A 15313-nucleotide genomic window follows, 5' to 3' on the forward strand; every position below is an offset into this window, starting at 1 on the left:
TATTTTGAAATCGATTCTTTGACACACAGGAAGGCAAGGCAAGTTTATTTATATAGCACCTTTCAGCACCAGGCAATTCAAGGTGCTTTACAAAAATGAAAGACATTCAGATAAAGGCATTTAAAAACAGTAAAAGATAAAAGAAACATTAAAAGAAAAACAAAAAATGAAAGACATTAAGAAAAAATACATGGATAAAAGTTACAGTGCAGTCTAAGATATGAATAGTTCAATTAAAAGCAGCGACAAAAAGAAAAGTCTTCTTGCTGGATTTAAAAGTAGTCAGAGTTGCAGCGGACCTGCAGGTTTCTGGGAGTTTGTTCCAGATACTTGGAGCATAATAACTCAACGCTGCTTCTCCAGGTTTAGTTCTGACTCTGGGGACAGGAAGCTGACCAGTCCCTGACGACTTGAGAGTTCTGGATGGTTCATAATTTAGCAGGAGGTCAGAAATGTAATTTGCATAGCTATGGTAACTTATTTTGTTGGAAGCCTGTGTAAAGACTTCAGAACAGGAGTGATGTGATCCACTTTCTTAGTGTTAGTGAGGACTCGAGCAACGGCGTTCTGAATTAGCTGCAGCTTCCTAATAGATTTTTTAGTGAGACCTGTGAAGACACCATTACAGTAGTCCAGTCTACTGAAGATAAAAGCATGGACAAGTTTTTCCAAATCCTGCTGTGACAGTACTGCACCTTTATTTATTAAAAGCAAGAACAAGAGCTAATAATAAATGTAAAGTGCACACTAAAGAATTAAAACAAACAACTTAGCTAACAAACAATAATAATAACAATAACAAACAATAAAAGAATGTGCAAATTTGCTTTCAAAGAAAATTAAGAAGAAATGTAAAATATGTTACACATATCAAATAATCAAAATATAATATGCTAAATAAACAAACAAATAAATACAAAACCTTTCACCTTGGCACGTTTCTCTTCTTCTTTTCTTCTGTTTTTATACTGCGCCCCGGATGGCTTTTGCCTCTTCATAGTTCTCTAACGTTAGTCTTTCTTTCCTCAACGCTTAATTTTATAAACACTTGACCGATACCCATCAATGCACAGCGCTCAAGCATGTTCTGACTGTGAACACCTAAAGCCGAGGCTCTTAGACCGACCGACCGTTTTAGATTTTTGGCTCATTTCCCCTTATGTTAGAATATTGTTTTTGTATGTAAGAATAATGGTTGCAGATATAGAGGGGTAAAAAAAGTAAAAGTAAAAAAAAAAATGTTTTTTTTTTTTTTGGGTCTAATTTTTGGCGCCCCCCTCTGGGAGGCGCTCTAGGCAACCACCTATATCGCCTGTAGGAAGCTCCGCCCCTGAGTATACTACAGTATAGTCATTGTACATTGTGTTGTATTATAATGCCATATGCAGCACCAACTTGTGCTTTTGCAAACTAAAGTGTCTGCATATTATACGAGTTATTCTCAACGGAGACTTTTCACATTATAAATATGTTGTATTCCTAAACATCTGAGCTGAAACCTGAGGAAAATACCTATAAAACAAACACAACATCTATTGAAAAAAGATTCCCAGGATAACAAATCTGGTTTGCTTGCATCTGTCATCACCTGTTTAGGAGAGCTACGGAGCTGCAAAGAGCATCAGGGACATCAGGTAGTTACCTCTGACATTTGCAGGATGCCCCATTTGACCATTCAGTAAACTTTCACTCATAGGTCAGCCGGATGTCCTGTGACGTGGGAGAAAAACAAACTGCAGGAGGTATACCGGTATGTATAACTCTTATACATGTCACAGTTAGTACGGTCACATGTTTCCAGTTGAGATTAATCGGTTTCTGCTGTTACTGCAGGTGAATAAGGGCAAATAAGCAATAGCTGCGTTCGAGCACTGACACACATGCACAAACACACACAACCTTACACGTATTCTCTTCTGAACTCAATGATGCCTCCAAGACGAGTGAATGAAAAACAGATCATGATTTTGTGATATTAAAGGTGGGGTAGGTAAGTTTCAGAAACCGGCTCGAGATACACTTTTTGTTATATTCCATGGAATGCTCTTAACATCCCGATAGCAATGAATATCTTAAGTGCTTTGACAAAAAATCCATAAAAAAATCTACCTGCCTGTCAGCCTTCCATCGGGGCACAAACTTATCTCGTGCCCTCATTGGTCATGTGCGTGTTCGTGTGTGTTGGAGGAGGGGCTCTATAAGGAAGTGGCAGATTTTCTCCGGTTGTGTATTTTCAAATTCTAGCGATCTCGAGCCGGTTTCTCAAACTTACCTACCCCACCTTTAAGTGAATTTGTATATTATGTTCTTTTTCAATATGCTCCACTCTTTTACTGATACACTTCCTTTTAGTCAACTAGTGTTAACAGCAACAACAAAAAACAAAGCCGCAGCAGTTATTAGATTGAGGTACATTTTTAAAACAAAGGCCTGACAGCATGTCTGATATAATTAGTAAGGATGTAACTGATTTGTACAGCATTTTAGTAGGATAGTAGTATTTTAAAGTCAGACCCTGCAATAGAATAAATCAAGTTTTTCAAGTAACTCAACTCTAACTCACTCGCTCAGCATCATCAAGGTTATCTTTTAGGAATATGAGCATGTCCACATTTCCAGGTAGAAGCTGGGATGTTTGGGCGTTTACAATATCCCCTGCTGTGGAAAAAACTCTCTTGCTTGGTACTGATGTTGCTGGGACGGAGAGATATGCTTTGGCCATGGGTGACAGCAGTGGGTAAAACTGTGCATTGTCTCTCCACCACTTCAAAAACAATACCGTTTTTGCCAAGAAGGTGAGGCTTATTGACAGGGCGAGATATAAATATGCTGTTGGTACTTGTCAATGTCTCTAGGTATGTACATGTAGCCCTGTAAATATGATGTCCTTTTGTGTTATCTGTTTTATGTTCATGTTGTAACCTACTTGCTGCCATGTTGGACAGTTCTCCCTTGAAAAAGAGATTGATGATCTCAATGGGATCTGGTTAAATAAAGGTTTAAAAAATAAAAAATTCGCGGTAGATTTTGTCAGTGTCACGACAGTATTGAGACATTTATTTACCGCGATATTCAATATATCGTTACATCCCTAATAATTAGCCAATGTGGGATATGTAAGTGTCAGTGTACAAGAGCCATAAATACCAATACATAAATACAGAGATACTGAATAAACTGAATGTTGAGATTGTCCACCAGAGCCTCAATGTCATGCTCAGTAAATTTTGTTGACGTTCTTTACAATATAAAATACCTTTATGAAATATGTCTATGTTGAAAGAAACATCTTAACTAACCCATATCATTATTTGCATCAGCTGCAACAAATCCCCTAATGTGTTTATCTTTCAACTCCAGGTGTGCCAAACGACTGTAAAGCCATTTGTAGAGCTTTTTGGCTTAAAGTAAAATAAACTCCTTGATTCCTTAAGAATAGACATTGTGTGGATTTAAATGAGAGAGCAGCTGCACATCTCACATGTAAGGAAATGTCCTGACGATTGAGCTAAATGGACGTTTTTGTGAAGCGTCAGAGCTGCTGCTGCTGTCAGGGTGGTAAACAGCTGCTGATGAATCTGACCCGTGGCCTTTCCCTCCCTCAGAGACTCAGGATCATTTATCTGGCAGATTTATTGATTGGCCGCTGCAGCGAGACACATCCCCAACACAATCAGGACTGCTGCTAATTATAAAAGTATTGAGAGCCGTCTGCCACATACGTGTTAGTGTGTCACTGTAATAAACAAGTGTTTAAGGATGAAGGACAGCCATTCAACGTATATATGCAGGCTATTCTCTCACCTACAATTAAATAATGCAAATTAGGTTTTTATATATTTTTGCATTTTCTTAACCAGATGGAGTATCCGTGTCTTTCTTTTTTCCATCAGGGGTCCCTTTATCTTCGTCTCCATCACTTTTCTTAGCGTCTTTCCCCTCCTTTTAATTACATTTTTTTATAAAGTACCATCATTAGACTTCATGAAGATACTGTATGTGAAATGGGACACCTTGATAAGCTATCAGAAGCTCATCCTTAGAAATTCCCCTTCTTTCCTGTTTTTATTTATTTGCATAAACAGCTCATTTCAGCCCAAGGATAGAGGATGGGGGCGGATGTATGACAGAGCAACATCCGGAGTGTGTGTGTGTGTGTGTGTGTGTGTTTTCAGGTCGATGATCTTGATGCACACTGACTTCCACATGTCAATCAGCCGTATGTCACCAAAGTTAAACTGTAAAAGCTCTGAAAAGGAGCTGTCACCGGAGCGCCTGCAGGGAAAACGAAGCAGGAAGTGAATCTAATCCTCAGACTGATGCTGAGGAGAGACACATGAAGGCAGGCTGGTGACTAAATGTTTTTCAATATTAAAAAAAGGAAGAATAAATATGCCATGTAAACTGATGGGGTGTGAGCAGGCTTGAAGTTTATTGGCTGTTTGGGAATAAGATGGTGGAAAGTCTACATTCTCCTTTTGAGAAGCTCATAATTTAAAATATTAGTTTTTTCCTAACAATCCACAATCAGAAAAAACCTCATGTATTCCTTTTTCAATGTTCAGATTATTACAAACTCATATACACAGAAGGTCCCCTGGTTTCTAGCACATCCTTGCCTTATGCACTCCAAGACTGCTAACTTTAAGAAATTATAAAAACCCCTTCTTGAATATAAATGAATGGTAATGAATGAGCAATTTATCCAGAGCTTTTATATGAAGTATACGAGATGTGATAATTGACTCATAATCTGCAATGTTTGACACATGTGCCTTTAGAGAACTAGGTTGAAAACACCTTCATCAATAACGCTTTGATTCATCTCAAAGACATCGTTTCATTTATCTTTGAGCAGCTCTGCAGCCTCTCCAAGGAAAATCTGTTGTATTCTGTATGAGGCATTACTGATGTGTAAGAATATAAGAATAAGGTATTATAACTTGCAGACGCTTAATTCATTTCAGTGAAAGCCATATATGTCGGGTATAATTGAGTACTCAAGAAAAGTACACACACACACGGGCGCGCACTGTGCTTGGTGTTAAAAGGCTGCAGACCTTTTTCTCTGTCTGTTTTACTCTGATTGGTCCATTAATATCAGCACTGCAGTGATGAGAGTTAGCGAGTGAAGCCTCTCCACAAAGCAGGCAGTAATCAAACATGTCCAGGAGAGTGGAAGGACACACAGCATACAGTATATATTTATTTACACACACACACACACACACACACACACACACACACACACACACACACACACACACACACACACACACACACACACACACACACACACACACACACACACACACACACACACACACACACACACACACACACACACACACACACACACACACACAGCAACAGCATACACAACAAACCTTAACCAAAGTTTTTCGTGAAAAACAAACCTGCCTCACCCTGGGAACATCTATTAAATGAGCGCAGATGGAGACACACACAAACAAGCACACATCCATATGGGTTTTAAACAGGCAACTATATTAAACATAACCATACTAAAACAATGTCCTAATAGTTCCCAATAACTCTCTTGAACAAAAACCCCAAACAACACTTTAGAACACATTTTAGGAAAAGTTCAACTTTAACCCCATGTAAATATTCATTCATTATTAATTGATCATTCGAAATCTTTGGTTTAGACCTTCATAGGCTATTCTAGAAATGACTTGACTACAGGTGTGTGGAGAAACTAAACACTTGATTACAGAAGTATGCATTCAGATAATCCATGTTAAATGTTGGACTTTAATATTTTTAAATGTCCATTCATCTATTATTTAAGCCAGCATACAGCAATTACGTCTACGGATAATCAGTGACACCAAGTGTTTGTCATTTGGTGTTTGTGAAATGTCTCTACAATTGGTTTTATAATAATAATATAATATTGAGAGGGATGAAACCCTCTTTAATGGTCACACATGCAGAGCACACAGTGACATCTGCTTTAGTTTTAACCCATCCTAGTACCAGGAGTCTAGTACTAGGAGCAGGGGGCAGCTATTATACAGCGCCCGGGTAGCAATGGGAGTGAGGGGGGAAGGGGGGTGTCCGGTGCTTGTTGCCTTTCTCAAGGGCACCACGGCAGGGCAGGAGGTAAACTGGGACCTCTCCCAGTAGCAGTCCACACTCCATATTTTAGGTCTGGTCGGGGACTTGAACCGGCGACCCTACAGCTCCCAGTCCAAGCCCCCACTGACTGAGTGGATGTAGTTTATGGCTAACTAATCCCATTTGTTTGTTTTATGGCAAACTAATCACATTCCCATCAGAATGCAGCTCTCTTTTTTATGCTCATTAGCTAGCGTTAGCATGCTAATACGCATCACTGATTTGGAGAACACAGTCAACAACAATAAACAAAATAATGTAAGCATTGTCACATGGTGTGCTTGTTGGCATGTTCATGTTAGCATTTAGCCCAAAGCTCAATCGTGGTTAGGCTATTCCCAGCAGAAGTGTTAGCATTGCCGTAGACGCTTAGTTCTGTTAACTCCACGTGAAACCAAACGATCCAATTTCAAACTGTGAATTCGATGCGAGCTAACTCTGCAAAATCCGTCATGAACCCAGAATGACACTTCCACTTTTTCTAATTATAACTAGAAGTTAGAGTGTCATTGCGTGATCCTTTCATCTGGTCCAGCAGCACATTGCTTATGACATTTATGAGTCAAATATCCGCTGCTATTTTAACACTTGTAAACAAAGTGAGTCACAGGGGACAGAAGCAGTTACATTTAACTTAACACTAGATTTAAGGTATTTGGAGACTGATATCCTGGTTACATAAAATCTGTTGAATATTATATAATTCCTTGAACTCTTTGTGATTGTTTTGCAAAAAATCCTTGGGATATTTAGGGGTAAAATCACAACTAGAGATACTTTTACTGTGCAGTTAAATCTGCAGTTTTCCATTAACTGTTTTATTTTCAGGATATACTTATTGTTTACTAGTTTTGTAACACCTTTTATTTGATTGGAACCAAACCTGGATTTATTGCTGACAAAACCTTTTTCAGGATAACACAGGTTTGACTATCTATGTGTCATCATTCGTTTGAGCTGAAACATATTTCTCACTGGTCTGGTCTCTAGTTGTTCCAGAAAGTCTTCAACTTGAAATCAAGCTACTCAAAGCTTAAACTCGTATTTTTGGATATTAACCTTATAACTACCATACCAAATGATTTTTTAAATGATGAAATGTTTAGGGGGACAAAAAGGTAAAAAACTGAAAAGCACAGACAATTTCCAACTGCTGACAGAGTGCCGCTGACCGCGGTGCTGAAGCTCTGTCCATTTGCTCAAATAATCCCTTTGTGTTTCCTCTGCTTTGTCTGCTTTGTGACTTTCTGTGAGGTAGAGTAAGTGAAAGGATGACAGAGTATTGAATAGAAACTCATTTGTGTGGTTGAAGCTGACCTGGGACAGCAATGTCTTTGTTGTTGTTGCAAAGGGTACTTAAAATAAATCTGAATAATACGATTAGTTTGTCTTCAGTGTTACTGAGTGGAGAGCTTTTTTACACACAAATAATCACATTTTATGTAAAAGACTAAATTCTGTAAAATATGAGACTTTCAAATAGTAAAACTGCCAAAAGCACAAAATATAAACCTTCAAAGTATACTATTAACTTTCAAAAATCCAAACTCTAAAACCCCCATTGTCAAACAATCAGCCAGACAAAAAGACTCAGCTTTGAAAAATAAACCAATATCTTTTATTTGGTGAGTGGTGTGCATCACTATATGCCCTAAAGGCAGGTCTATGCTCAGTTACAATGTGTTTGCTCTACATATTGAATAGTATAAAGTGATTATATGCATCTGTGTCCATTCAAAACTCCACCTCCTCTTGGTCCTGTGTCTCCTTTTAATCATGAAAACACTCTTTAAAACAACTCGGTCAACACTTGTGATTTAGATTGCAGCATTGAACATTATTGGGACAACTGTTTTCAATACAAGCAGTGTGTGTTCAGAAATCAGTGGTAACTTAGCATCCTAATGCATCCCAACAAAATCTGTTTTCAGTGTTATTGAATTTAAATGCAATTATGTTCTATTAAAGGTGAAAGGGCCTACCGATGTTGTAGAAAGCAGTGGTTCCACTGCAAGCCAATGGTGCGTCACTATTGATTGTTAATGGAAGTATTGGTTAGTGACATTTAATCAGGTCTAATCGGACGGATAGTAATGTTTATGTATATATATATATAAACTATATACAGTGTAAACATGTACGGTGTGGATGAGTAGATAGATAACCACATTGGAGAACACATCATCATTGGCTGCTTGACCTTCGAATGTCCTTTGGATTAATAGTGTGTTTCTGGAATGGCCGGTTTCATGAGGATGAGTTGAGGTATTCACTCGAGCTCTAGACCCATCCTCAAAGTGGCTGCAACAGGTGAAAGGAAGACAATGGACAGAAAAGACAATTATTGATCTAGTACAAATGCAACAAACAAAAAAAAGACATTTACTAATTAATTTGTTGTAAAAGTCAAGCATAACATACTGCATGTGTGAGGGTGTGACATCAGAATTAGTGCTCCATGCTGGCCTTCCAAATGTCCAAATAAGAGGACATAATGTGGGTGATCTCGTTCTTCTACCTCTCGAAAGACAGGTTGTGTTCTTTGAGGGATAAGATATCTGGATGTTTAAAAAGCTGAATCCTAAGGAACTGAGTTTGATCCTGTCTTAGTCAGTGTATTCAGATTCTGCTATGGTTTGGAGATGAGGTACTTGAGAAGGTTAAAGGGACAGTTCACCTCAAAAACGTTCCTCCTACCCAGCGCTAATCTAGATAGTTACCGTATGATTTGCCAAGTTTTGGAGATACCCGACATAGAGACGTCTGCCTTCTCCTGAATTTGAGGATTTAGATTGCATTGGCTTGTTGCGCTTAAAACGCCAAAGTCATACATCGAAAGACTCAATAGCAATGTCTCTTTCAAGAAATAACTAACTAGTGGTTCAAGATAATCAAAGGACCTTGTTGTGAGCAGTTTAATTCACTATCAAAAGGTAGGGACACATTGACAGATACCTTGGATCTCCTACGCTAACAACTGTTACAGATCTTGTCCATTTATGTAATTATGTAGGTAAGTGTGTGTGTGTGTGTGTGTGTGTGTGTGTGTGTGTGTGTGTGTGTGTGTGTGTGTGTGTGTGTGTGTGTGTGTGTGTGTGTGTGTGTGTGTGTGTGTGTGTGTGTGTGTGTGTGTGTGTGTGTGTGTGTGTGTGTGTGTGTGTGTGTGTGTGTGTGTGTATTCCTACCAGATGAAAGTTGTTTAGAAGGTGATCTACGTTGATATCATCGTAGCTCTCCTGGAAGGTGTTGGGTTCGTCTCTGGACTCCTCTGCCTCGCTGGTGCCAGGATCTTCTAGGCTGTGTGTAGACAGTCAGTACATATTACAATACTGTACAAACTGGTTACAAAAAACCCATCTACTGTATGGTATTCCATTACAATTGTACTAGAAGATTTGTTTGTTAAGGGAGTGTCAACATGGCAGCAAGTGTAAAGTTCAAACCAAAACTTGCTGGGATGTCTACCTTCTCTTTCCTGTTAAGACTGAGTTCAGGTACTTCTTGACGGCCATCTGTTTGCGAAAGCGGCTGTAGTTGTCTGTAAAGATGGCGTCTGAGTGGCGCTTCACTGGCTCCTCCATCAGCTCATCACTGCAGAGGATAACAGAGATAATGAAATACAGAGAGATGAATGGAAGCGTTAGATCCTCTCCGCAGTTCAGAGGGCAGCAGGGTTAAATTCAAAGTCAGTGATTCGTGGTGTCTTTGTTCTCTTTGTGTATGATGCATGAACCCCTCCTGGTTGTACACCAAACATGTGATTAAGCAGTAATGGCATAAATTAACCTTTTAGTCAATTACAAAATGCATCATCAAGCAGGGCGGATCTCTTCATTGCAAATGTCAGTAGGTCCTCGCTCTGGTGTTAAACTGTCAGCATTACAAAAAAGTCACAGCTCATGAAATAATAAAATCTAGTTTTTGATCAAGAGCATAATTAATTTGACTAATGTTCAAGCAGATTTCTCAACAATGTGTAAAAATGAGATGCACTGTCAAGTGTTTGCCTTCATTACTGTCAGACCTTCCCTGAATAACAGCATTCAAATGGACAGTGTTTTATACTCTAAGGCAGGGGTGGGGAACCTTTTTCCTCTCAAGGGCCATTTCAATTTTTTCAACATCCTCCGAGGGCCGTTCAAATTATTGACCTCTGCTTAAAAATACTAAAATTCATTCATTTGGTCTTTCTTTCATGCAGTGCATAGACACACAAGATGTGTGCAAATGAATTTAGTTTCCTATCCATGTGCACATGATTTCAGTTGGGGGGGGACCTAACCTCCTCTAGGGGGGTCCGGGGGCATGCTTCCCCGGGAGGATTTTTTTATTTTTTTTATATGTTGAAGTTAAAAGCATCAATCTGGTGCACTTTGAGAGCAACATTAGGAGCTCTATGGATACATCTCTCAACACCCATATGAAACAGAACTGTAAGCAGATTTCTTTTTCTTTATGGATATTTTACAAATCACTCCCCTTTCAAACTGTATTCTTGTTTATTAATAACAACTTTTTGTTACTGTCATATAGTATTTTATACCTGTTTACTTTATTCTCTTATTTTTTTATAACTATAATGATCATAAAGATGTGCCTTTACCACACTGGTAGTAGAAAAAGCTTCTTATATTCGTTAGCATAGCTAGCTAACCAGATGCTAATAACAACAAAGTTATTGACTGTATGATCAGTATGACAGATGAACAGATCGCCACTGGGCTTACAACTGAATACACAGCCACGCAGAAACTGCAGCATGTGTACGGCTCCTTATGGGTACTGCAATTTGTGAAGTCTGGTGCTCTCCGTCAGATTTGCACCCCTGTCAGACGAGACATATACCACGTGATGACACGTTAGGGTCGTGTTGTGTTCAAGGACCCTGACCTTGGCCAGGAAAAACAGGCACTCACTTGTTTAATTTTTTGCGGTCTAGATTTCTTACACATTTTTCTTTTTTGTGTGTTTTTATAAATTACCTCGAGGGACGTACCAAATGGTCTCGCGGGCCGTGGGCCGGAGGTTCCCCACCCCTGCACTAAGGGGACATTACCCCTAGAATTGTAAGACGTACTGAAACTTCAGACTTCCTTACCCTACACTTATTTACCGGTCAACTTCAGTATTAACAAGTCCAAGTGTTTTTTTATTTCTAGAACTGGCAAAAACAAGGCATATTGGTCTGATGGTTCCATTTAATGGTACATCAGGAAGAGGCTAACGATGGCTTCTTTATCGTTTGCAAAACTAGCTTTAACATAATACTTTAGCAAGCAAGTTTAAAATAGTTTTCAATGCAGTCTAGGTTTGACCGGTTACAAAGTATACAGACTTGATATTTGCTACACTCTTCAAACTGTCAAGTGGAAATGTCTCTTTTGCCTCATAAAAAAAACCAAATGTTAAAGTTTGAATGTGAAAAATAAGCCACTAAGTAAAAGCGAAATTCAGCATTTTTACCATCTATCCGGACGGGAGTGACCTACCTGACCCGCTTCCCGATCAGAGACTCCAGGTACCTCCGCGCTGAGAGCTGTCCGAGCAGTTTGCTGTATCCGCTGGTGAACAGACCGTCCGCGTGTCTCGTCGGTCTGCACATCACCACAGGGCAGTAACATTAAACTCTGCTTGGATTTGACATATTAAAACACATATAAGGACGACAGCAACTGTCAAATAGACGCGCATCAGCTCGAATTCCGAGAGTAATTATCACCCTCTCACAAACCTGCTCACATAACATCTACATGTCAATCATAAACAGCGCTGGATTAACCCTTTCAGCAGTTTCTTTTGGAAAAAACTTGGTCCTCTTACCTCATGGATGTGTATGGCAGACTCAGAGTCCGGGAGTACAACACACTGCACAGGGCTATTAGGAAAAGCAGCTGGGGGCCGGTTCGTTGTAACATCGCTTTACACCTGAGGATGGAAACGATAATGTTTTTGTTTCTTTCATCTCAAAACCGATCCCAATGAAGAAACCACATCATTAACGCCCATTTGTCTACGGAAATCATCATGTACTATGCTCTTCTCATTAACCGTAACATCTTAAATTACGTGAATCAGGGAAGTATTGAACAAGAGGTTAATCTCTCGATGCAAAACAAAAAAAGAACCAGAAGAATACTTTAGCAAAAAAAGCCTTTTTGACGTCGATTTTTAATAAACCACTTGTTTCACGATTCCTTTTGCCACAAGCAGCGAAATGCAGTGCGTAATTACGCACGGCTGGCAAGGACAAACCCGAGGACACTGCAACTCTATTTTGTCCAAACTGACTATGAGCCACATTTTTACGTGACGAGTTTCTTCTCATAAAAACGTCCCGTTCCTTCAATGAGTAACTGCCACAATGCTTTACATTTCGTCAATAACAAAGTCTGATTCAACTGTGGAATGTTAATGAATGGGTAATGTTATTCCCACATTATGTTAGCGATAATATATGCTCAAATTACAAATAAGTGAGAGTGAACCATACAGATCGCTTAATGGTGAATTTTGGCGGATGAATCTAACATAAATAAAATACTACATCCAACGCGTAATTACGCACACACTAAACATCATAGACCACAGCTAAAACATTGCTGTGCTGCATGAACTGCAAAGATAAATCCTTTTGATGTAAAAATCCATTTGATCTCTCAATGTCATTCGGAAAGTCTTATCAAATCCTCACTGAAGCACGCACACATATAAGACAATCACAAACACGTTGTTCTGAAAGAAACTCTGTAAATATAAAAAATCTTACATTTGTTGCAAAAGTAGGTCTTCTGCGTTTTGCTCTGCCTGCTGAGCTGTCCAAAGTCCTGATCGGGAGCTGCTGTTGTATCTCCACTGTTGACCCGATGTTTGCTGACTCTCTTTCTCTTTGCCTTCAGCTCTGCTCCCGTTTTATACACCTGATGTTTCTTGTGGAGCACGAGCAGACATCAGATTTGATGTGGGCCTGAGACGTCAGCAGGTCATTGCTTTCGTCATTGGTGTTGCTCATGGTCGGAACCAAACAGGCCTATGGTGGAATTAGTGGGATGTTTTTTCTTCTTCTTAATTAATCGTAGGAATAACCAATTTATGAATCATCTGATCATTTCCCCTAGGCATTTCTCCCTTCAGTGTGCGGGTCAGCTGCTGTAGGAAGCCAAGAAGGGAGAGAAATCTGAGAGGAAAAGTCAAACGTAGGCTATTTGTCAATATGAAAGGACACTCAGAGGCAATGCTTTGTGCATAAATGTCCGTAAAACAGGCTAAACTTAACAGGTAAAGCCACAATATGTATGTGAATTTTAACAGAAATGGGCCTACAGTCGCTTATGTTGATTTCAACACATACGGAGTTATAAAGATGACTGAGCATGGAGAAAGGACTCATGAACTATAAAAGTACTCTGTCCCTCAGGAGTTACCAACAACAGTGATCTATTTATGTATTTAAATATCTCTACAATTAAAAAGTGATGAATAAGATAACTGTCAAATTATATTATTACAATTTGAAAACAGTATGTAAATCATGTTAATAGTGACTATTGTTTAGGGCAGACGATAACAAAAGGTGAGCTTTAATTTAAAGCTGGTTAGGTAAATGCAATGTATGGAGCAGGCTGTGGTAATACAACACAAATCAAAGCAACCAAACAAAACAACAACCTAGAAACAAAGGCTATGGCTCAACATTTCAGCACATCCGCGAGGAAACAGGAAGAATATTGCAGGGACAAACCATATCTTTACAAGGCCTCGGCACACCAAGTAACACAGACGATACATTTACAGATCAAAACCGGGACACACAGTTATTTATACACCCCAACTAGACACAGGCGGATTTAATCAGGGCGGGGCAAACGATCAAACAAAATGCGGGAAAAGCGAAGACAGGAAGTGATGACAGAAGGAGAGTGTTTTTACAAAATATAATAGGAAAAGTGAAAAATTAACTGAGATAATGATACATTTTGGACTCTTAATTGTTCTCTGTAAAATCTTAATAGTCACAAAAAAAAGCTTGTGCTCTGCCTGATGTGCTTTTGGCTTTCCTGGGTATTTCTTGTTCTCCGGTGAATTCAATCTGTAATGTAATGAAATATAACGTGATAAGATAAGATGCTACTTTATCTGATCAAGAGTTCAATCTCAACGAGACGGCCTAATTAAATAATCATACAATAAAAAAAGTATGCTATTTCTTTTCCTCCAGCTTCACTGTGAAGAAGACACGTTTTTGTTGCAATGAGATGTGTTTCCAAGCATATTTTTCATCCCTTGCATTGTCCTGTCATTACACAAATACTTAATTCCACAACAATGTAAACAAAATCCTTCTGCAGCCATTTATATCCATTTGTTTGTTTGTTTTTTCACAGAAGTGAGCGACGAGCACCACAGAAGGTGCTGAATAAAGACACAAGGATGTTGTAGATTACCACTTTAGGTAAATACAATAACGTTTTAAAGGGTGTTACTGTCACAGGCTTTCTATTTCTGGTGGTGCTGGGCTTTGACAAAAGAACAGCACACAGGACTGAAGTGTCTCTGAATCCACCCACAGTGTCCCTGATCAGTCTCATTTGCTGGAATGGCACAGTGAATTAACCGTGATGTCAACCGGCGCCTCATCCATGCATCCATCCATCCATGCATCCATCCATCCATCCATCCATGCATCCACCCACCCATCCATCCATGCATCCATCCATCCATCCATCCATCCATGCATCCATGCATCCATCCATCATCCATCCATCCACCCATCCACCATCCATGCATCCATCCATCCATCCATCCATCCATCCATCCATCCATCCATCCATCCATCCATCCATCCATCCATGCATCCATCCATCATCCATCCATCCACCCATCCACCATCCATGCATCCATCCACCCATCCATCCATCCATCCATCCATCCATCCATCCATCCATCCATCCATCCATCCATCCATCCATGCATCCATCCATCCATCCATGCAGCCGTCCATCCATCCATCCATCCATCCATGCAGCCGTCCATCCATCCATCCATCCATCCATCCATCCATCTTCCATCCATCCATCCATCCATCCATCCATCCATGCAGCCGTCCATCCATCCATCCATCATCCATGCATCCATCCATCCATTCATCCATCCATCCATCCATCCATCCATG

At 39.5% G+C, this 15313-nt stretch overlaps 1 protein-coding gene across 1 annotated transcript; it reads right to left on the reverse strand.

Annotated features, from left to right (window-relative positions):
• Positions 1-7783: 7783 nt before the first annotated feature.
• On the reverse strand, positions 7784-13247 carry vip (vasoactive intestinal peptide). Its single transcript, XM_034101357.1, has 6 exons — positions 12911-13247; positions 11965-12069; positions 11634-11738; positions 9610-9735; positions 9330-9441; positions 7784-8445 (listed from the first exon to the last, which is right to left on the reverse strand). Coding segments are annotated over exons 1-6 (459 nt in total). The 5' UTR covers positions 12913-13247; the 3' UTR covers positions 7784-8436.
• Between the last annotated feature and the right edge of the window lie 2066 nt (positions 13248-15313).

The sequence above is a fragment of the Pseudochaenichthys georgianus genome, chromosome 15 (assembly GCF_902827115.2).
Source record: "Pseudochaenichthys georgianus chromosome 15, fPseGeo1.2, whole genome shotgun sequence".
NCBI classification, from domain to species: Eukaryota; Metazoa; Chordata; class Actinopteri; order Perciformes; family Channichthyidae; genus Pseudochaenichthys; species Pseudochaenichthys georgianus.